Here is a 24,402-nt window from a genome sequence, read left to right on the forward strand (position 1 = left end):
TGTGCTTCATTTACGTAAAAACCTATATTGCATTAGCATTAAGCACCTTTGGTGAATGTATGATTACTTACAGACAGCGTTTAAAACTGTAAAAAGGTTGTGTGCGCTGACATGGCCGAAATTGCTCCGCACAAGAACAAAATCAGAAATACGACGAAGGTGGCACATTGCTTATTTCTTTCACGGATGCAACAGATAAACTGATACGCATTTATATACATGTAGAGAAAATGTCAGGATATAAATAACAGAATATTGCACAGTGAAGGTTGAATACCATATATATTGCTCTCGTGAAAGGTAGAAATCATAACACACGAGACACTGGTTATCATTTCCACCTGTATTATCTCAGTGACCTCATGGTTAAAGTGTGCACCTATATTATCTCAGTGGCCCCATGGTCAGAGTGTGCACCAATATTATCTCAGTGGCCTCATGGTTAAAGTGTGCACCAATACTATCTGAAATATTGGACCACAGCACTTATAAACAATCAAATCAATAAATAGAACCCAACTTAACGGCTCCCTCCACCACACTGTCCTAATTGCAAGATCCACATCAAGAACTTTATTCAACCAGGTTTTTTTACACCAGATGGAAACCCTTGATAGTGACACGAAAATGTTAAAACTTAATTTAGATCACATTTCCACTTTCTTGAACTTTTTTTTAAGGTCAGACTTGCTCCAACAGCTTTCCAAGACAAGTCAAAAATAAATTTTTTTACTTTTCACCTGGCAAAGGCCAAGCCTGTGTCTTCTTGTCAACATCTGAGATGAGAATTGTGTGAAAAATTCAGTCAATAATAAGATGAACACAGCAGTTAAATTATACCAGGAGCACATTTTATAGAAACCTCCAACATTTAAATGATAATACAATGAAAAAAAAAATTTATAGCACAACACCTGACTGGGACACTGAATTAAGAAAATCTATCCAAGTCATCACATGTGCCAGCTACAGGTGCATCCAATACAGCACTAACTAGACGTAGACGGGTAAGGGGAGACAATTTGTACATAAACTAAAATGGGTTTGCATGTTTTGTTGATTTTCTATTCTGTCAAATTCCAAGTCATTCCAGAAGAGCCAAATGTTTAGCAGTACTGTTTCTTAGAAATTCTAAATTTAAGCTACTCTTAAAGCTACACAAAATTGCAAAATGGAAACAGACTAAGGAAATTTCACCGTCCAAAAATGAAAAACTGGTGCATTATCATGTGAAATTGATAATTCCACAAGTTCAGGTAGCGCAGCAGACAAACTGACAATGAAATATGGCACAAAGAAAAATGGTTTCACGTTTTCCACCACTAAGTTTTGAATTTTCCCAGCTCTGGAGTGGCAGCACATCTATGCATGTATGCCACACAGGTTTTCAAGTCCTAGCTCTTCAAGAATCGCCAGCACCGTCGGTAGGAGCTGGGGCGCCACTACCGTCAGCAGCCTGCTTCTTGGTGCCAGAGACAATGTCATCTATCCTCAACAGCAAAATGGCAGTCTGAAAATATATACAGATACATGATGGAATATTGCTTAACTACAATTTGGATAATTGTTTACTCAATGTTTTGTTCACACATACAACAGCAGTCAGTTTCTCTGCCGGAGGAAACAATAGTGATTGGAGTAAATCACCAGTGTTTGGTGAGTAACTGGCGAAGTTTTTCCCACAGGACATCCCCATTTTCCCCATTCATCATCAAAACAAGCTCACGGTGTATACCTTCTTGGTGGAAGGAAAACAATCGCCAACAATCTTTATGTCAAATCACCTACATGTATTAAAGCAGCTGTGTGAGCAATGTCAACAGCATATTGCACCAGTGAAAGTTTGGGGGAGGTCCAGTATTCAGTGCCCTACGCTGGGATTGAACCAGCATCCAGTTTGCCTTAGCAATTGAAGACAAATATCTTCACCAGTCCTTCCGTGCATGCTAATGTCCTGGATATGGATAATGTTCCCATAGCCAGGCCACCAGATGGGAATCAGGTCCTACAATGCTTGTGGCTAATGTCCTTATAACCAGGCCACCAGATGTGAATCAGGTCCTACAGTGTTTATGGCTCGTGTTCCCATAACCAGGCCACCAGATGGGAATCAGGTCCTACAGTGTTTATGGCTCGTGTTCCCATAGCCAGGCCACCAGATGGGAATCAGGTCCTACAGTGTTTATGGCTCGTGTTCCCATAACCAGGCCACCAGATGGGAATCAGGTCCTACAGTGTTTATGGCTCGTGTTCCCATAACCAGACCACCAGATGTGAATAAGGTCCTACAGTGTTTATGGCTCGTGTTCCCATAACCAGACCACCAGATGTGAATAAGGTCCTACAGTGTTTATGGTTCGTGTTCCCATAACCAGGCCACCAGATGTGAATCAGTTCCTACAGTGTTTATGGCTTGTGTTCCCATAATCAGGCCACCAGATGTGAATCAGGTCCTACAGTGTTTATGGCTCGTGTTCCCATAACCAGGCCACCAGATGTGAATAAGTTCCTACAGTGTTTATGGCTCGTGTTCCCATAACCAGGCCACCAGATGTGAATAAGGTCCTACAGTGTTTATGGCTCGTGTTCCCATAACCAGGCCACTAGATGTGAATAAGGTCCTACAGTGTTTATGGCTCGTGTTCCCATAACCAGGCCACCAGATGTGAATAAGGTCCTACAGTGTTTATGGCTCGTGTTCCCATAACCAGGCCACCAGATGTGAATAAGGTCCTACAGTGTTTATGGCTCGTGTTCCCATAACCAGGCCACCAAATGTGAATAAGGTCCTACAGTGTTTATGGCTCGTGTTCCCATAACCAGACCACCAGATGTGAATCAGGTCCTACAATGCTTGTGGCTAATGTCCTTATAACCAGGCCACCAGATGTAAATAAGGTCTTGCAGTGCATATGGCTAATGTTCCAACAACCGGGCTACCGGAACTGTCAGAAAGGCTGAACTTTTGTCAGAAGTTATTGAAGTGCAGAGTGTAAGTGACTAGTACCACAAAGCCAAGCATGGATTGTCTCTGAGCACGAAGGTTGATTCTAGTAACATGACAAACCTCTATCGCAGTCTTGCAGGTTTGAGCTTTGACCGACAAGGGGTCCCATATTCCAAACTCCTGCATGTCCACCAGGTTCCCTGTCTCTCCATCCACCCCCCAGGTTGTGCTCTTAGCTTGAGTATGTTTAGCCTGAAACAGAACAATCACTGTCACATTACACCTCAGCCAGGTAAAGTTACATCCGCACTCACAAATGACAAAGGCTTTAATTCATATACTTAAAGGATACATGAAAATGTCTTAAAGAAATATATGCAAACAAAAATAAATGAGAAAAACTTATTAGAGGCATATTTTATGCATATTTTCCATCAATGGTCGGGAATATTCGGAAGAGTTTCATACATCCTTTCAGTTAAAACAGAAAAATGACTCAAAAGTCTCATCCATGATTTTAGAAGGAATACTAAACTGTGCCAAGTACCCATGTAGAAGCTGTTTTCACCTATGTAGTTTATCACTATCTATGGCAACTAATCAGAAACCTTTATCAAATTTACATTTGTCAAATATGAGTAGTCAATCACCCTTAATATAAGGGAGTACACTCAAGTTATGACAAGTCAGTTGATTTTGTGTGAGGCTGGAGCCTTACCCGGAGAGCGGTCAGCGTCCTGATCATGTTAACTCCACAGTTCTGGATTAGAGTGCGAGGAATCACCTCCAGAGCTCTGGCCACTGCACGGTAGGGCCACTGGTGCACGCCCGTGATGCTCTTAGCCTTCTCGTTCATTGCCTGAGGGAGTAAATTAAATACCATAGATCATAAAACAGGTACTAATGCTCTGTGTATATATGCATTATCACAATCCCAGTAATTATTAATTATACCATCTGACTACAAGGGTTACTCTGATCATAAGACAACAGATTTGAGCTAGAGTAATTTCTTTGACATGATCACCTCCCCCCCTCTCCACCTGGCACTAACAAATGGTCAAACCATTCCACCTTACACTGATCACAAGTCTACACACCTGAGCTAGAGCCATTTCTGTGGCCCCTCCACCTGGCACTAACAAAGGGTCAACCGTTCCACCTTACACTGATCACAAGTCTACACACCTGAGCTAGAGCCATTTCTGTGGCCCCTCCACCTGGCACTAACAAATGGTCAACCATTTCACCTTATACTGATCACAAGTCTACACACCTGAGCTAGAGCCACTTCTGTGGCCCCTTCGCCTGGCACTAACAAAGGGTAAACCATTCCACCTTACACTGATCACAAGTCTACACACCTGAGCTAGAACCATTTCTCTGGCCCCTCCACCTGGCACTAACAAAGGGTCAACCATTCCACCTTACACTGATCACAAGTGTACACACCTGAGCTAGAGCCATTACTCTGGCCCCTCCACCTGGCACTAACAAACTGATCACAAGTCTACACACCTGAGCTAGAGCCATTTCTCTGGCCCCTCCACCTGGCACTAACAAACTGATCACAAGTCTACACACCTGAGCTAGAGCCATTTCTGTGGCACCTGAATCTGGCACTAACAAACTGATCACAAGTCTACACACCTGAGCTAGAGCCATTTCTCTGGCCCCTCCACCTGGCACTAACAAACTGATCACAAGTCTACACACCTGAGCTAGAGCCATTTCTGTGGCCCCTCCACCTGGCACCAACAAACTGATCACAAGTCTACACACCTGAGCTAGAGCCATTTCTGTGGCCCTGCCACCTGGCACCAACAAACTGATCACAAGTCTACACACCTGAGCCAGAGCCATTTCTGTGGCCCCTCCACCTGGCACTAACATGGGATCCACCATCACATTTCGGGCAACATTCATTGCATCTTGCAGGTTCCTCTCCACCTCATTCAGGATGTCTTTACTCGCCCCTCTCAGCAGGATCGTACAGGCTTTAGGGTCCTGACAGTCGACCAGGAAGGTGAAGTACCTGTAGGTACAAGGGAGATAATCATGATAAACACCAGCAAACAGCAAAGTGAACATCTGCTTAAATAATTTATACTACAAAAGCCAGTGTTTTAGAAAAGACTGCAGGTTTAACAATACTATTGCGATGAAAGTAAACCTAAAACATAGGCTTGTTTCCTAGAAGTATGCATTTAAAAGAAAACTCTGAAATCATGTTCAGCTTACTCTGTGTGTCTACTGCTACATGTTAGGTAGCAGAGAGCACAGTGTAACTTGTGAATACAAATAAACCAGTGACCTAAAGGGCTGTCATCTCATGGGCCGATGAAAGATCAAATGACACACTGACAACATGGGCACAGAGGAACAAACTTTGCTTCTTTTTTTTGTCTTTAACAAATAATTAAAACTTGTCTGTATTACAGAGAGTAGACCACAGGACCTGCTATATAGCTGATCTTAAGAGTTTCTTTTATCTTGTCAAACAAAAAAAAAAAAATTGCCACTCAATTCAGAAACTAAACAATCCTTAATGCTGTGTTAATGACTTACTCTTCACCAATCTTTTTAATTTCAAAAAGCCCACATCTTGTACCCACATCATCTTCTTTCAATTCATCTGTTCTTGCACAAATTGTTGCTCCACAAGCTCTGAAATACAGAACAGTATTTAAATTTTAAAAAATCCAAAGCTGTACCCGACAAAGTTATATTTTAAATTTCTACTGAAATAGTAGAAAAATCAAGCATTTATTTTCCGAATTATTTGCTATAATTGCTGAAGAAGTACTCTACAATAAATAAGATAATGCAGGCTCTTCACTAAATTAGAGCCTCTTGTGGAGCAGTGTTAAACTCCAGTCCAATAAATCAAGATAAAGACTCCGCCACAGCAATTTCTATAACTTACTGCATGTGGCAATCCTACTGTTATTTGTCTTGTGTAACTGTCTGACACAGCTATAGAATACACACCCAGCAATTCTATTGTTATCTGTCTTGTGTAACTGTCTGACACAGCTGTAGAAGACTCACCTAGCAATCCTGTTGTTATCTGTCTTGCATTCCCACCTGATACAACTGCAGAAGACTAACCTGGCAATGTTATTGTTATCTGTCTTGTGTAACTGTCTGACACAGCTGTAGAAGACTCATGTGGCAATTCTATTGTCATCTGTCTGATACAGCTGTAGAAGACACACCAGGCATTTCCATTGTTATCTGTCTTGCATCCCCACCTGTTACAGGTGTAGAAGACTCACCTAGCAATTCTGTTGTTATCTGTCTTGCGTAACCGTCTAATGCAGCTAATGCCTGCTTTCACAAGGAAATGCTGGGCAAGATCTGACACCCCTTTCTCTGTTATCACCAGATCAGGCTTCAGCTTGATTATGTCATTACAAATCTGCTGAATGTAGTCTTCCTCCAGCTTCAGGATTTTACTGCACACAGAAAAGAACAGGTGTAAACTGATTATTTCTCAGGTAAGTAAGCAAAGTTCTGAGCTTATTTAATTCAGATGAAAACTAAATCCATAAGCAAAGTTAGAAAAAGCCCACTACAAAACTGTGAAATAAAACAAAAGACAACAGGCAGTAGATCTGTTCTGTCTCTAAGACACAGGTAAATTTAATCCCCCAATGCACTGCACAGATTAGTTGCAGCTGGGATTGTAAGATACTTACGCAAAATCTTCTTCCTTTGTTATCTCAATGTTGGTCTGTGAACATAAAATAGCGGTCAGCAGATCAGGAAATAATCCCAAGGAGTGAGCTGCTATCTTGATTTTACCTTGTGTTATTCATTTGTTTTACATCTACTTTCACCAGAGTAATCCAGTTTTGGGTCAGAGAACGACACCAGTTAACTTTCCATACCATTGTCACTATCAAATGTGACACTGTTATTTTAATTCTTTTCTAGTGTTTGTTTTACTCTGTTCTTCATACTTTTACTTCTATGTTATCAGGAGTCCTCAAATTGCAGGTGGGCAGACCACACCTCTATTACCAGAGACTTTCCAACAACAATCTACAACACGAGTCCAATTTGCTTATCAAAAAGATCATTTGATCTCTTTTTGGGATTCACACTGTTTAACAATTATTCCCCATCAAACCAATGAGCCAACTGTGCCATAAGCTACAAATAATTACTCCTGCTTTCTTTAAAAATACCTGGCTCTCCCCTTTTTTGTACTCCAAATTGCAGTCCAGCAGAATTATTCTCGGATTTTCAATTCGCCTGAATAGGAGAAACAAAGCTTGATGACCACAAAATTATGGTATTTGATCAAAGAATGTACATTGTTCCAATGTTTATAAAGGTTATTAAAAGTATCAAAATATTTTCCACAGAAATTCAGGACAAACTGGAAATGCATGTCCAGCATATGAATTTCAAGAAGGTGTCATTTTGCCAATGGTAATTATATTGATTTTGGGAAAAAGGTCTGTGTTGAGAATTGAATGTGGCTAAGCTCTGTGGTTACCTCCTCATCTTAGGATGGACTACATCCTTGTTGACCATTACCCCTCGTAACACCTTTGAATCTTCAATAGATCCTCCGGGCACCTGTCAACAGAAAACAAACAATTTATTTATTTGACTGGTGTTTTTCAAGAATATTTCACTTATATTATATATAAGTATATATACAACATCAGCTAGCATTATGGTGGGAAGAAACCGATCAGATCCCAGGGCACATCCACAACCATCTGCGGGTTGCTCTCAGACTGCACCACTCATGACCAGAAAGGAAGCCAGCATGGGTTGGACTCACAGCACACAGATGAATACTTCAGTTAGGTGATGATGGTCCTATTAATGGGTGGATGTAAGAGGAACCTGTCCTTCTGCCAGAAGTTCTCAAGGAACTCCTTTCACAGTGCTTATATTAAATGTTCTAAATACAGAGACTGTAATTCAGACCACTAAGTCAGCCGGGGCTGTCCCAACATATAAGTATAAGTGGTCAAAACATATGATCTCCAGACGTTATTATTCACTTATCGGTTGCTTTCTCAGCTGCTTCGGTTTCTGGTTTCAAGTTCAGCTCATGCTGGCTTCCTCTCCAGCCGTAAGTGAGAAGGTCTTGCAGCAACCTACAGATGGTCGTGGGTTTTCCCCCAGGCTCTGCCTGGTTTCCGCCCACTATAATGCTGGCCGTCGTTGTATAAGTGAAATATTCTTGAGTACAGCATAAAACACCAAATATATAAATAAATAAATAAGTTAGTTTCTGGTTCATGCCTTTCCATTCCCAACTGCTTATTTTCTTGCTAATAACAAGATGTTAATAACAGTATTGGAAGATAAACAAGACTTTAAAGTTTTAAGATCATAGCTTGCAATATGAAGATCAGGATGGTCTACCCACTCTGACCTACAATCTCAACATTGTACAAAACTGCATATATATTCTTCAACTGGAATGTCTTTGCCATGGAAACCACTGGCTACATGTACTTACTTTTTCTACTTTTGCATATCTTTTAATGTCAATCTCTTTCCTGCCATTCTCCTCCAAAGCAACTGTAGCTGTGGCTTCCAGGGCAATTTCACACGCTAAATCCGACCTAAATTGAGAAAACAGAATAGAAACAAACCATAGATCAACAATCTGACCTCAACTGAGACAACACAGTATTTAGTTATTTATTTATTTAATAAATTTTGCTTAATGCCATACTCAAGACTATAGAACCCATAAACCATCACACCCAGCGTCAGGGAATAGTTTGGTTTGATAGACTGCAACATCAGTTAAGAAGCCACTTGAAAATACCAAGTACTAATACATTATCCACCCACAAATCGCAAAGTACCTTACATAACAAAACAGAAAAAGAAAGTTCAACACTTACCATTTTCTCATAAATTTTGTTCCTATACAACTTTTGACAATCTTCAGCATCTCATTTTTGTTCTTCACATCAACCGGTACACTGCAACACAACAGGTAACAAATGGTCTTCAAAGCTCTTTCTAAATTGCTGTTAGGACAAGCTAAGTATACAGCAGGTAACCCACCAAGAAGCATATTGGAAGAGTCCACTACTGTTGCAATCTGCATGTACCAGGTAATTTACGACAAGGATGTCCCCGAAACTAACCGACTGCTTGAAACTGACAAGCCCAGCTCAATCCCAAACATCACCCCAATCAACATGACCAATGGCCAGGCAGAAGTTTGAAAGTCATCTTTTTATTTGTTTTCAAAATACTTAGTTCATAAAGCATAAGAGAAGGACGGATGGAGATGAAACTATACATAAAGATCACTCAGTCATGAGCAGAAAACAATTTTACACACTGCCGATAACAAGGACATTCATTCTGCCACAAGCAAAATGCTTTTAGATTAGCTTTTATTTGACATCAAAGCAAAATTATTTATTGTGTATTGCATAACATTTCTTCCCTCCAGTGGAAGACACTGAGGAGGAAACTGGGCAGAGTACAAGGATGACCACCTTATGATACAAAATCATAACCAATTTAAGGAGAGCTACATTCCATTCACTCCTGTCATCTAGGTCTTGTCTTCAGGGAGCAAGTATCTGGACTATTTAGCTACCAAGGGTTCAATATTTCATGCAATATACATTAACAGTAATGGACGTTTGAATTTTGATTCCAGCCAATACTGACGCTATTTTTGTCCTGAGCATGTCCACAAGGTCCTCTAGCGCCTGTCTGAAAGCACTGATGATCACGGTGGGGTGCATCTGCTGTTGGAGAAAAGGTTCTGCTACTGACAACATCTCACCTCCTGGGAAATGCAAACATCCCACAATTAACTTCCATGTATGATGATGTAAAATATAGGCACCATCCCAATGACAAACACTGCATACCAGTTACTGCAAAGTTAAGGCTTCAGTTCACGTAAATGCATAGCCGTTTGAAAACTGACTATCTCAACAGCTCCATAGTACACACGCAAGCAAAGATGGACCTTTTATACAGAAACAGTAAATTGATGTTTGTACAAAGCAAAACTGTCTACACTTAAATTTAACACTCTGAACATTGATGTGACTGAGGATATTATGAACACTGATGTGACTGAGGATATTATGAACATTGATGTGACTGAGGATATAATGAACATTGATGTGACTGAGGATATAATGAACATTGATGTGACTGAGGATATAATGAACATTGATGTGACTGTGGATGTTATGAAAATTGATGCGACTGAGGATATTATGAACACTGGTGTGACTGAAGATATTATGAACACTGATGTGACTTAGGATATTATGAACACTGGTGTGACTGAAGATATTATGAACATTGATGTGACTGAGGATGTTATGAAAATTGATGTGACTGAGGATATTATGAACATTGATGTGACTGAGGATATTATGAACATTGATGTGACTGAGGATATTATGAACACTGGTGTGACTGAGGAACCTTCTGAACACTGATGTGACTGAGGATATTATGAACACTGATGTGACTGAGGATATTATGAACATTGATGCAACTGAGGATATTATGAACACTGATGTGACTCAGGATATTATGAACAATGATGTGACTGAGGAACCTTCTGAACACTGATGTGACTGAGGAACCTTCTGAACATTGATGTGACTGAGGATATTATGAACATTGATGTGACTGAGGATGTTATGAACAATAATGTGACTGAGGAACCTTCTAAACACTGATGTGACTGAGGAACCTTCTGAACACTGATGTGACTGAAGAACCTTCTAAACACTGATGTGACTGAAGAACCTTCTGAAAACTGATGTGACTGAAAAACCTTCTGAACATTGATGTGACTGAAGAACCTTCTGAACACTGATGTGACTGAAGAACCTTCTGAACATTGATGTGACTGAGAATATTATGAACATTGATGTGACTGAAGAACCTTCTGTACATTGATGTGACTGAGGAACCTTCTGAACATTGACGTGACTGAGGATATTATGAACATTGATGTGACTGAGGATGTTATGAACAATAATGTGACTGAGGAACCTTCTAAACACTGATGTGACTGAGGAACCTTCTGAACACTGATGTGACTGAAGAACCTTCTGAACATTGATGTGACTGAAGAACCTTCTGAACACTGATGTGACTGAAGAACCTTCTGAAAACTGATGTGACAGGATATTATGAACACTGATGTGACTGAGGATGTTATGAACACTGACATGACTGAGGAACATGTACACACCCAGAATGATAACAGTGGTGGTTCCATCCCCAACCTCCTCATCCTGTGTCCTGGCCACCTCAATCATGGACTTGGCCGCTGGGTGCTGCACTGTGATCTGTACATAAATACATCAACTGTGAGCAGAGTGGGTGATCTCTGTACATAAATACATCAAATGTTAGCAATATGGGTGGGCTCTGTACACAAATACATCGAATGTTAGCAGAGTGGGTGGGCTCTGTACATAAATACATCAAATGTTAGCAATGTGGGTGATCTCTGTACATAAATACATCAAATGTTAGCAATGTGGGTGATCTCTGTACATAAATACATCAAATGTTACCAATGTGGGTGATCTCTGTACATAAATACATCAAATGTTACCAATGTGGGTGGGCTCTGTAGACAAATACATCGAATGTTAGCAATATGGGTGGGCTCTGTACACAAATACATCTGTTAGCAATGTGGGTGGGCTCTGTACACAAATACAACAGTTAGCAGAGTGGGTGATTTCAGTACACAAATACATCAAGTGTTAGCAGAGTGGGTAATCTCTGTAACAAATACATCAAGTGTTAGCAATGTGGGTGGGCTCTGTACACAAATACATCAACTGTTAGCAATGTGGGTTGGTTCTGTACACAAATACATTATATGGAGACTGAGCAAATCTGCTACCACCATCAGTGTATCCTTCGGCCAACATAGGCAGATATCTAAAACCTCATGTCAAAAGTCACTACTTGGTCTGTGCACACTTCACGAAGCAGAGCCAAAAAATGCAAACTGTTACCAATGTTGAGAACACACATCCCTTCTCTGACTCTTCAAAATATCAAATCAGCAAGAAAGCAACAGTTCCATGCTGTAATCACTTAGCATTTTATTGAACAATTTCACTTGATGTACATAACACTACTATCACGTTTGTATCGTGCATAAACTTTACTGTAATGAATTATCAGGTCACCAGGTGATGTCAAACTTACCTCCCTGAGAATGGCATTCCCATCATTGGTCATCACAATGCCTCCCATCGGGTCCATCAACATCTACAAATATAAAAAGGCCACAGGACATCATTACATACACTTGCAGAAGGTTTTGATTCTCTCATTCATAAGGTTTTTGAGAAACCCATGAACTTCAGTGTTACCTGTACTTTCATAAAACTCTTAGTTACAGCACAGGTACATGTAAATCTTACACAGGGTTTGAATTCAGTAATTGGTTCTGACGATTATGAACAGACAGTTCTTTAGAACCATTTTCTCAATCATGTTCATTTAGCCCAGATCTTATCATGGAAGTTTAGACACCTCCCAGGGTTTGAAATCACCAGACTCAGACATGTCTGGCACAAATATGATCACAATTTAGCTGCAGCACAGACAAGTGTCCGGTTAAATATTTGGCAATGAGAATTTGCACATACATGAAATTTTGCTACTTTTGATCAGTTTCCGAAACTGGTTTTAAAGTGGATTCATAGCAGCGCCTTTTATTCGTAAGAAAATGTCAAATTACTTCAAAACATTGGAAAATGCGCGCTTCCATAAACTGTACCCGACTTCCTTTGCGAGACTTTCCTCACTACAAAAATAGATTATCCTGTTCCCGTGGCTTTCCACCGAGTGAAGAGACGATATGCGCTTTTCACGACGTAAAGTTCACGGGCACAGGAGTGCAACTCTTGGACTATGGCAGGGAAACAAAAAAAAAACTGATCGCTCAAAACGTCTGGGTCTGGCTTTACCATCGACTAATGGATCAGTAACCAGCCCAAGCAATGAAGCTAATCCAACAACAACGTCAGGTGCACACCGATATTTCATGGAAGATTGCAAGAGATCTGTTGCACCACGTGTGAAAATTATGGTGACCACAAATAACCCTCGTGGTCAATTATTAAAACAGTTACATGCCAGAACTAAGTACGCAGTGCATTTAATCATATCAGCCAACAATTCAGTGGGGAGAAATTGTGTCCTCTGAGCTACAAAAATGTTCGGTAACTTCTTCGGATCAACAGGACAATTGTCCTTCTGGCTTTACTTCTAATTTCTATCCCTGGCACTGAAAATTCTAAATGAGAGATCAAAGTCTGTATACTTAATTATTGTCTGTGTACAACAAGGAACAACTTGGCTGAATATCAGATTCAGAATATAGATGGGCTCAGGCACAACACATAGGCCACTGCAGTATTACAGCCTTTAAGCCATAATCATTCAATATTGTATATCACACACTTCTATCCACACTACTAACAAACACTGAGCAAAAATACTGAAAAATGACTAAAGTGTTTGTATTACAGATGCTGAATGATAAGGCTGGTCTAATTTGCATTATCTTGTTGAGACAAGAGTTTGAACAGAAGCATTGGGTATTAGGGCATTTACATGTACAGCCTGGAGAGATTGATTTTAACATTACGAGCAGACATAAAGTAACTCCAATAGTGTTTGCGCTAGTCACGTATCTACCCTGTGTGAATAAATAGTATATAGGGAGAGTGAGTTTGGGAGAGGTAAGGGGCAGATGGCACATGTTCATGGAACATTCTCCTGAGAATGCTTTCCCACATCTGCTAACTCCTTCATCACTGTCACATCGAGTCCACAGGATAAAGAACTGATCACAGCTGGAGTCAAAACTCAGAAAGAGCAATGTCTCCACATGGCCCAAGGGTGGCAAAACCCTGTTATAAAGCCTTCTCAGTTTGAACAATGTACAACATAAACCAATGATGCCAGCAGAGTGATATTTTTTGTGGTAAAGTATTTTTCACTTATATGATGGCAGCCAGTTTTAAGGGTCTTTAAGCTGAAACATCCCTGGCAACCGGTCTCCAGCAAACTTCATGTACATGTACCCAACCCCATATTAGAATGACCTCAACTGCTTCGTGCCACAAAGGCCTGGAGAACAACGGAACACAGCAAAAATGCTTAATAGGACCCTGCTATCTCTTTGACACTACATGTATTTCAGTGTACTTTAATTCATCTCTTTTTCACAAAATTTCTAAGTTTACGCCAGAAAATGAAAAACGGGTTTACCACGCTTCTCGTTTTTTAAAATCAATGAATAATAAATCTTATACGAAATACCCTTTACATGTCTTGTAAATTAATTTCTGTAAAACCATCAACAGGGTTCTCCACACTTTTTGAAAACAACTGTATAATGGGTTAGTCTCAGGCAGCTGCTGACCACAGCCAGACGAGCATTGGCAAAAGAGCCAGGGGTCTGGGGTCCTGTGTTCCCCAGCTGCCATTTTTGCAACATGCTCTAAAATACTTTCTCTGTTGTTTTAAGCCGTCTGCTATTGTATAACACCAAATACCTATCACTGTCATTGTACAGTGAATTTTTGATGTTCAAGACAATAAGTAACACTGGAAACCAGGCAACCACTCATTGCCATTTAGTTTGTACTCCAATAATGGTTCAGTCAGTTTAAAGAATGTTCAGAAAACATGGTCACTGGGAACAGGAGTAAATAACATCTGACCTTACACCCTACTTTACTTTATTCCATTTATGACTCACAGGATTCAAAGGAGTCTAATTTAGACACCATCAACAGGCTGCTAAATTCCAAAACTGAAAGAAAATCAATCCTGATGCAACTTTCGACCTTAACTCCAGAAAATTCATTTCATACCTTTCTGTTTAAGTTACATGTATGGTGTATATATGTAGCGATTAGTTACTCAGGCTTCCCTGAGGGTTAATCCTCAGTTTTAGTGTTTTGTAAAATGATTCGAATTTAGTCAGTATTATCATGAAGTTGGTGGCATAAGGCATGTTTTGATATAAGACAGCCTTATCACTATTTTCATGGTACGGTATACAGCAAAACTTTAGTTTGAACTAAATCCCATTTTGGCAGACCTTAAAGGTTACTAGGCCTCTCAGTCATTTCACATAATATCAAAAGTCACCATCTAAGCTGTATGAACTGTCTTCAGAGTCCATGTGACTGTTAGATTGATTGATTGATTGGTTGGTTGTTGGCTCCTGCTTCTTTCAAAAGCATCTGCCAAAGTAATTTGGTGAGAAGTTTGCTTTGTATCGTAAACACTTACAACAATGACGGAATTCAACACATAGCGTAGCCAGCATGTGTTGTGTTCCCTGATTGGTTCGTCAACCATCAGCATAGCCAATCAGCACAAAGTAGGTCTAGCAGGAATTACTTCTGGAATTCCAACTAATAAAGACCAGCATTTGTCAAACTATGAGTTGTCAATAATACATTGCTTGTAGGTGTATTATTTGATCGGTTGAAACTTTGTCCATTACACCTGGCGGTACGTAAACCGCTGGCATTTATGGAGAGGCCTGCATCAAACAAATGAATACCGATTTAAATAGATGAACCTCAGCCAATGGCGAAACATTGTTTTATAAACTTTACTTTCTTAACCTTCAATTACCAGGATATCAGTGACATAGAACTGAACAATTACGAATCATTCTTAACTCTCTGATTGGGGACATTCATAACAGCATTGTATTTATAGTGTTGTTTTAATGGCGCATTATGGTGGTGCACATCAAACACAAGGGGTATCTAGTTAACCACAAATAATAATTTCACTTGTTGTCAATACAGCTAGTCTATTTATATGGTGACAGATCACAGTAAGTTAAAGAATAACAACCAAACTGCCATAGACAAAATTGCTTTTAAAGCTGTTATAAGGGACAATATATCTGAGACAACTCTTTAATTAAGATGATGACATACTTAAGGCAGACCTGGGGGTAGGGGAGGTGGGGTGGGAGACAAGAGGCTGGACAGTCACGTAAGTGTGCTCCCTGGGGGTAAGCACAGGAGCCGAGATTTGGATCAATGATTACCCCTACAGACCAGCTTCCACTTGGAAGAAGCCTGATCGCCCAGACAACCAGGAAAATGCTACAAAATCAATGCCTGTCACCCTCCAGAGAGAAACATCGAGATTTTATAGCCACTCTGATGGAGCGGGTGTATTTACTGATCGGCCACTTGTGTAACCCATTCAAAGCAGAACACAAATATTCCCCATGTCCAACTGCCCCTAACCACGGCACATCTCCCATACTGATTTGGCTGTTTTTCAGAATACAAGCATGCCTTGGCTGATCGGTCAGTTGACTTTGTGTTTTCACTAGAGATGCTCTTTTAAATCTGGCAGAGTTGACACAACGTTGTGTGTGCCAATGTTTAGACCTCTAGCATTATAAAGCTCAGACCATGCTATGCTGTTGGAAGAACACAGGTAAGGCTTCCAGGCTTTCCTCACAACTTAGCACCATTTAAACTAGGTTGTCTGTTCCTTATGAAGTGAGACACACCCACACAAAATATACCACTCTCAGCTCTATCTTAAGTGAAAAATTTTCTATTATCACGATAAACTATTTTTTCAAGTAGAAAAATTGTATTCTCTATAAAACATTTTTTTTCTAATTCTGCAAATGTCAGCTCAGCAGTGAAATACTTATTGCACATATCTAGATGTCTTGGTTTTCAGATTGCTCTGTGATAAATACATGTCTACATACAAAGTGGCTTCAACAATGATACCTGAACCTAGATTTGGGAGCCAGCAGATTCACAATGATACCTCAACCTAGATTTAGGAGCTAGCAGGTTCACAATGATACCTGACCTTAGATTTGGGAACCAGCAGATTCACAATGATACCTCAACCTAGATTTAGGAGCTAGCAGGTTCACAATGATACCTGACCTTAGATTTGGGAACCAGCAGATTCACAATGATACCTCAACCTAGATTTGGGAGACAGCAGATTAACAATGATACATAACCGTAGATTTGGGAGCCAGCAGATTCACAATGATACCTCAACCTAGATCTGGGAACCAACAGATTCAAAATAATACCTGAACCTAGATTTGGGAGCCAGCAGTTTCACAATGATACCTGAACCTAGATTGGGGAACCAGCAGATTCACAATGATACCTGAACTTAGATTGGGGAACCAGCAGATTCACAATGATACCTCAACCTAGATTTGGGAGCCAGCAGATTCACAATGATACCTGAACCTAGATTGGGGAACCAGCAGATTCACAATGATACCTGAACCTAGATTGGGGAACCAGCAGATTCACAATGATACCTCAACCTAGATTTGGGAGCCAGCAGATTCACAATGATACCTCAACCTAGATTTGGGAGCCAGCAGATTCACAATGATACATAACCGTAGATTTGGGAGCCAGCAGATTCACAATGATACCTCAACCTAGATTTGGGAGCCAGCAGATTCACAATGATACCTCAATCTAGGTATGGGAACCAGCAGATTCACAATGATACCTGAAACTAGATTTGGGAACCAGCAGATTCACAATGATACCTGAACCTAGATTGGGGAGTCAGCAGATTCACAATGATACCTGAACCTAGATTGGGGAACCAGCAGATTTACAATGATACCTGAACCTAGATTTGGGAGCCAGCAGATTCACAATGATACCTGAACATAGATTTGGGAGCCAGCAGATTCACAATGATACCTGAACCTAGATTGCGGAACCAGCAGATTCACAATGATACCTGAACCTAGATTGGCGAACCAGCAGATTCACAATGACACCTGAACCTAGATTGGGGAACCAGCAGATTCAAAGCTTTACCATATAAAATGGGGGCCAAGATTTGTCCTGCACCCCATGATTATTGAAGAAAGGAGTTCTTTACTATACAAATGTATGTACTATATAAACCCACTTGAAACTGAAGACAAGTAAGTCTAAACAAACATTTGATTGGAAGAAGCTCACCAGATTTGCTTTATGTTATAAACTAATAATCATGCCCTCTCCTCCCCCCCGCCCAACCAAAAAAAATAGGAAGAAGAAAAGAAAAGCAAGATACAGAGATACAAGCAAAAAAACAGTCACATAAAGGATTTGTTTGAATTTTACATCAACGATCACAAGGAAAATTATGTGGTATATGTCATACAGCAAAAGATGCCACTCTATTTTCATATAATTTAATACATCTGAGCCACAGAGAAACAGCTCTTAAGAGTTAAGTAGATAATATTTATACATACGAACCAACAATACACACTTGCAGGTGAGCAGCCCCACTGCCAATTGCGGACTGTGTGCAAACATACATATTATACTGAGATGTCGTGGGCTGTATACAAACATACATATTATATAGAGATGACCTTTCAACCAATATCAAGTGCGTCACTTAACACACCAGCTGGTACGTTTACCTCCCCGAATAATATCATTTCATGCTTCTTATTTCTACAAATAAAATAATTTGAGTTTGTTTACTCAATAGATTTCCTTTCAAGATTAATATAAAGGTGAACTATCAGAATTTCCTTCAGTGATAAATGTTTTATTTCACGGTTTATAGATATCGCTTTTGTTATAACATTTTATATATTTTACTTCCAAACGCCATGACAGATCTGCTTCATGACGTTCCAATCTGAGCTCAGCAGCAGAATATCATCATATATGTATAGTAAAATTTCACATTCTTACGTCACACAACAATAAGACCCGTCATGCATATTCAGCTGTGGTGTATCTAGGTCAACTGCTATGGTCTTAGCTTGCCGTTGATTGGTCTAAATGCAAAACCTCTGCGGAGGAAGTAAAACAGAATGGCAGCTTTAAACAAGCAGTTTTTGCCACATTTTCTTCATTTTTTGAGGTAGAATAGACTTTAACACCTTCATCTTGGTGTTTGTTGTGTAACCTGATACTGCTGCAGCTTGTTTTGTACAGAGTCAAATCCCTTGGATGCTGCACGTTCTTGGGATTTAACTCGGTACTAAACAAGGTTCAGCAGCCATGTAATACTGGAACAGAGCTTATGAACAACTTACACACTGGTTAAATATAGCTTATAAAAGTGGTGGTTTTGCTGTTTTTTCATGTATGTATGCTTGGCTTTTGTTTTGATACATGTGAATGTTAAATTGGTAACCTGGACATTTAACTCAACAATAAAATTCATGAAACTGTTGAAAAGTGTGACTCACCTTCAGCATAGCCCGTGGTCCCAGACATGTTCTGATGATATCCGCTATGGCCTGAAAAAAATCAAACAATACACACAGAGGATGCTTAATTTGCTTAACTTAACAATGCCTTTCGCTCATTTCCATTCTACAACTGCAGCCAGGATGATGAGAGTATTTATGTATGAATGTCTCTGTGCTGTGTGCCAAGTGATGCAGCAACAAGTTATCCTTTTAAAGCCTCTGGTATGACCCAATCCACCTATGATCCCAGATTTCCTGACTCGGGAAACCCCCTGAACCTCTCACCACTAGGCCACCAAAAAGTGGTGGGTTGATGGCTGGAAGAAGCAGAAAATCCCCATACCTAGCATCTGACCAAGCAAATGCCAATCTAGGGACAGGGTATACTGGACTCTTAAGAAAACATTCTGATACTAATTTTCACGCACATCTTCTGTACAAACGACCAGCCCATGCACATTCCCCCTACGGACACATTCCCTTACACGTCTTCCTTTAATATTACAAAACACAGGAATGTGCTCAGTGTACATGTACTTATTTTACAAAGGTAGGGTGCTAGATATGGAGTTTGTAGCGACGTACAAGCTTGTGTCAAAATGTGGTCACCTTTGTAGGTTGCTAACTAAATCTACTACACGACAGCATGTTGAATGACAGCACTATCAAACGACAGAAAATCAGGCTTTACAAAAACCCAAAGAGTCAAGTCGGCATTTCAGAACGCTAGCGATTCCATGCAGCGTCATTGAGCCAATAGGCACAAGATGCAAGATATATAATTCAGTCTAGCAACTATTGTAAAACTTTCGACTTTTAGACTGTAGTTTGTGAGCACCCGCACATCGTCCAGTATAAACCGACGTGAACGCGTAAGATTTGCCAAGGATTCAGAATGTTCAAATTTTCACAACTGGAAACTCAAAACTTTTATTCATGGCCAGACTGAGTTCATTTACATTTTAAACAAAAACAATAACCTGGTATTGAGTTTAATTCCGCTTAAGCAACCAGTAATTTTGTGAACATAAAAGTATATATGATATACCTATATATATATATATATATATGTATATATATTTATATGAGAGAAAGTATAATTTAATTTGAGATTCATTTCTGATCATATTTTTATTCTTTGTACATTTTTACAGTTGTTTGCTAAAATATTAAGGCAAAGAAAAGAACTAACAAACATAAGCAAAACACAGAGAAAAGGCTTATCCTGCTCAGAGGTATATCATGAAACAGTTATAAACCATGCATGTCAGGGTTCAAAAGTACCACTAACTTTCTGGACATGTCTGGGGAAAAAATTGGTTTTGTCCATCAAAATTTATGTGCAGCACGGATAAGTGTCTGGTTGAATATATGACGATGAAAATTTGTACATACATGAAATTTTGCTACTTTTGATCAGTTTCCCCAGCTGGCATTTGTATGGATTCATAGCAGCGCCTATTCTAAAGAAACCATCAAATTACTTCATATCCTCACTTCATCGGAAACTGCATTTCTCTAAAATGTACCAGACTTCCTGTACGAGACTTTCTTGTTAGGAAAATAGATTACCCTGTTCCATATCGTGACATGAAGTTCACGGGCACAGAAGTGCGACTCTAGGAATATGGTAGTCATTGGCAGCGAAACGAAAAATATTGATCACTCAAAACGACCAGTCTAATTAAATTCGGGTTTACCAAACATTCGACTAATGGACAGACCCAAGTGATGAAGCTAATCCAACAACAACATCAGCTATGCGATGATATTTCAAGGAAGACCGAAAGCGATCTATTACATCTCATGTGAAAATTACAGTGACCGCAAATAACTCCTCAGTCAGTAATTGAAACAGGTCCATACATGTCAACCCTGAGTACACCGTGCATTTAATCACATATCGGCCAACAGTTCAGCGCGGAGAAATTTTGTCCCATGAGCTGCAAAAATGTCCAAAAACTTTTAGGGCTCCACAGGACAACTGTCTTTACTTCTAATTTCTATCCCTGCATGTTCAGTTGTTGGTTGTTAGAAGTATTAGAAACAAATATTACATAAAAAATAAACATATAGGCCTACGAAACACAAAAGACAAGCTTATTCTGATCAGAGGTGTATATACTGTATGTATTATTCGATGGATGTTTCTTTCGCATATTTACTTCACAGATAGGTTTGCAGGAATTAATTTTCACACGATTAATCAAGGAAATAATGAAAATATATCTTAAAACTGTTTAATTTTCTGAGTTATAGTATGGCCGAAAATCACTCAAGCATGTCAAACAGAAATTAACAAGAGCGGCTATAATCCTCTCTTCTTTTGTGTGGTCTCGCTAATCCTCGAAATCTAGGTAAGAGATTAAAACAACGTGGGATGGATTATCGCTATGTAAGAAGATGATATTCGCACCTAGTGTGAGCAGTATTTAAAGTGCGTAAGAGGTGTTACTTATTTTTGCACCAGCCTCTGAATGGCAAGTGAGTAATTTTAATCAAGTGGCTTGGTGACCCGTTACCTATTGAGCAGTTCAACGAAAAACATATAAATTCACCATTATCAAAGACAGACATTCACACAGTCAAGCAACATGATTAGTTTTGGATTATTTTCAGTTTTAATTGTCCTCTGCAGCCGGCCAGAAACTGCTGACATTGCGTAGTTATCAACCGGCCATTGCGTTGTTGTATGCAGTTTATAATCTGAAGCTCACTCACTGGTCCACAGGAGACGCACAGCCAATGGGATATCTTGTATAAAAGTGACATTCATAGGAAGCCAGCATGTTGTATCTATTTTTCTTTCACTTTCCTGGTATACCGAAAGTTGATCAAACAAAATACGAATGGACCCCCATTTTGTTTTACATCCACTAAACCTTATCACAATAATCTGAATATATTTAAAGCCTAATTTTAATTTAATTACAATCAACATGTATGTCACAGGTGCAGTTGTTGGTCATTGATGCAATTCAGTTTTTATCCTAAAATTTGAGTATATATACCAGAATAACACAGAACTGAGTTTTTTTTTATCCCCAATTTTCAGTTTCTAACCAAATTTTACCACCGAATACCGGGGTCTAAAATCGACACGTATGAATCCCTGCTTACCCACTCAGGTTATAGGTTACACATGCACAATTCAGACAACTGGATCGAAATTCAGTGATTTGTCTCCAAATTCAGTGATGGGGCACTGATTGTGTAATACTGCCGTACAGACAGCTTACATTGTTGATACATTATAAATATCTGAAGGGCTGTGATTACGTGTACTATCACAGCCCTGTCTTGTTCCATAAGCTTAGTCATGTGGTAAATGTAAAAATAAATGTGAAAATGTATCTCCTTATTTCCTTGACTGCCCTGTCTATGCAACTCATAGAAAGCACATGCTAAAAAGTATCTTTAGAATTATATCTCCTGGAGTTCACCCTTCTGTATTTTTCACTAGTTGTTCTTAAAACATTTGTACTATACTCTTACTTGGTTCATCTGAATTAAGCGTGAATAATAATCAATTGATCTTAAAATCTGTACACAATTTCAAAATCATGTCCAACAGATTCACCATCCAAGCCCAGCAGTCATATGATTTAATTTTGATCTTTCCTTGTTCTCACCACTTTATTCTGTACATGCACATGTCATTTGTTCTCTTTGTTGTCTATGCTATTTTATGTATATACGTTGATTTTATGTTGAGGAGTATATGTGATAGTGTATGTAATCACAGCCCTACAGAGCTACCAATAGCCCTGTAAGAAACAAAACCAATCTACTGTACTACTAATTTGATGCAACTACAACAAGGGTCCGCGGCATGGAATAAAGTGCGCACCGATAAGACTGACAATTTCTTTGAACGATTTGGTTGCGCTTAGATTTATGTAAGTTCATCATTCTTTATTCGTGACTCATCTCTAATCAAAAGTTTGTTCTGTACCTGAGTAAGTCATGACTAAAACCGGCGGAAACGTCTAGAAGTAACAACATGGCGACCGCCGTGGCGACCATGTGCACGACATGCTTACCTTCCCCGCTGTGATATTTCCAAACTGAACCTTCTCTCCCGATTCACGTTTGGTGTTCCCACCTGAAAGACAACAAATCAAAAGTTACGACTGAATGACAACAGTAATCGTGGCTAAGCTTAATGAAACTGTACTCACTCAACACAATTATCGGCGACGGCCCGTACATGATTGAAGTTCTGCTATTTTCTGTAATACGACCCCTGGTGCACGTTTTCAGAGAACAGGGTTTAATGGGAAATAACTCTGTTGACAACTATCATTCAGGTGCTGTTTACTTCAGTTGAGTCGAGACCTCATTCAACGATCGATGTGTGGGTTTAAATGTGCATGAGTAGTCCAAACTCGTAACCAAAGTGCCACAATAAACATATATCTAACTGCAATATTTTGTTATACGTCTTTCGTGCTGATGTACACAGTGAAATTTCAATTTTACCGACAGATTTTACTTTATTGCTGACCGATTTTCTCTGCCGATTTGCAAAGCGGAAAATCTGGTCTTCGCTTTTTTTAAATTTTTTTCAGTTTTTACAAAATTAAAGAAAATTAACTGGGTAGGCCTACCTGTCCTTAGCTATCGGTTTATGACCACATTTCCAACCACATTTCCAAGGAGAAGAAAAGATAGTGGCTTCTTAAAATTTAAAAAAATTTTTATTGTTTTTTTTTTTAGTTTGTTTAAAATAGGTCTACCATCTCTTTCGCGTAATGTTGAAATTCCTGCGAAATAATTATAATCAAAAATATCTACCCATACTGAACTCGTCACAACATGCTCGCACCGACAAGTAGATCATGTGACTGCATCAAAACATGGACGCGGGAGACTGTTTGGACTTATCGTGGATTAACAGAACTCAACAACAACGGTCCCCAGTTCGGTAATGTGTTTGTTTGGGGCAGAATTATATGGCTTTGTATCTCTTCAGGTTAAAAATGCTGTCATTTATTTCACGGTTCTGGATTTCAGATGACCCCATTTCTGTTAATTGTTTTACATGGTTTCGCATTTTTCCGCCCTGCTAACTTTCTTGAGGTGTCACATGGACAACTTGCCACTCTAGCGCCACAAATGAAGCTGACACATGCAGAGGCTGTTGTATAATGAGAATGACGTCAGTTCATTGAAGGTTTCCCTGAAT

General features: G+C 39.5%; 1 protein-coding gene across 1 annotated transcript; it reads right to left on the bottom strand.

Moving 5' to 3' along the window:
• Positions 1 to 480: 480 nt before the first annotated feature.
• LOC135472576 (T-complex protein 1 subunit gamma-like) lies at positions 481 to 23,444 on the bottom strand. The gene is made up of 17 exons (XM_064752135.1): positions 23,396 to 23,444; positions 23,258 to 23,319; positions 19,212 to 19,262; positions 12,155 to 12,217; positions 11,178 to 11,274; positions 9,620 to 9,740; positions 8,833 to 8,913; positions 8,439 to 8,544; positions 7,455 to 7,537; positions 7,141 to 7,207; positions 6,649 to 6,683; positions 6,226 to 6,405; positions 5,516 to 5,614; positions 4,796 to 4,982; positions 3,666 to 3,806; positions 3,068 to 3,199; positions 481 to 1,510 (listed from the first exon to the last, which is right to left on the bottom strand). Exons 1-17 carry the CDS (start codon positions 23,424 to 23,426, stop codon positions 1,403 to 1,405), a joined length of 1,644 nt encoding a protein of 547 aa, XP_064608205.1. The 5' UTR covers positions 23,427 to 23,444; the 3' UTR covers positions 481 to 1,402.
• Positions 23,445 to 24,402: the final 958 nt, after the last annotated feature.

Source organism: Liolophura sinensis, chromosome 8, assembly GCF_032854445.1.
Source record: "Liolophura sinensis isolate JHLJ2023 chromosome 8, CUHK_Ljap_v2, whole genome shotgun sequence".
In the NCBI taxonomy this organism is placed as follows: Eukaryota; Metazoa; Mollusca; class Polyplacophora; order Chitonida; family Chitonidae; genus Liolophura; species Liolophura sinensis.

Excerpts from the sequence above, each read along its gene's own strand:
- LOC135472576 (XM_064752135.1), bottom strand. The coding sequence starts at position 23,426 with ATGTACGGGCCGTCGCCGATAATTGTGTTGA. Across the intron at positions 6,406-6,648 it reads ACAAAGGAAGAAGATTTTGC|TAAAATCCTGAAGCTGGAGG; the intron begins GTAAGTATCTTA and ends TTCTGTGTGCAG. Across the intron at positions 3,807-4,795 it reads CAGAAATGGCTCTGGCTCAG|GCAATGAACGAGAAGGCTAA; the intron begins GTGTGTAGACTT and ends TTACTCCCTCAG.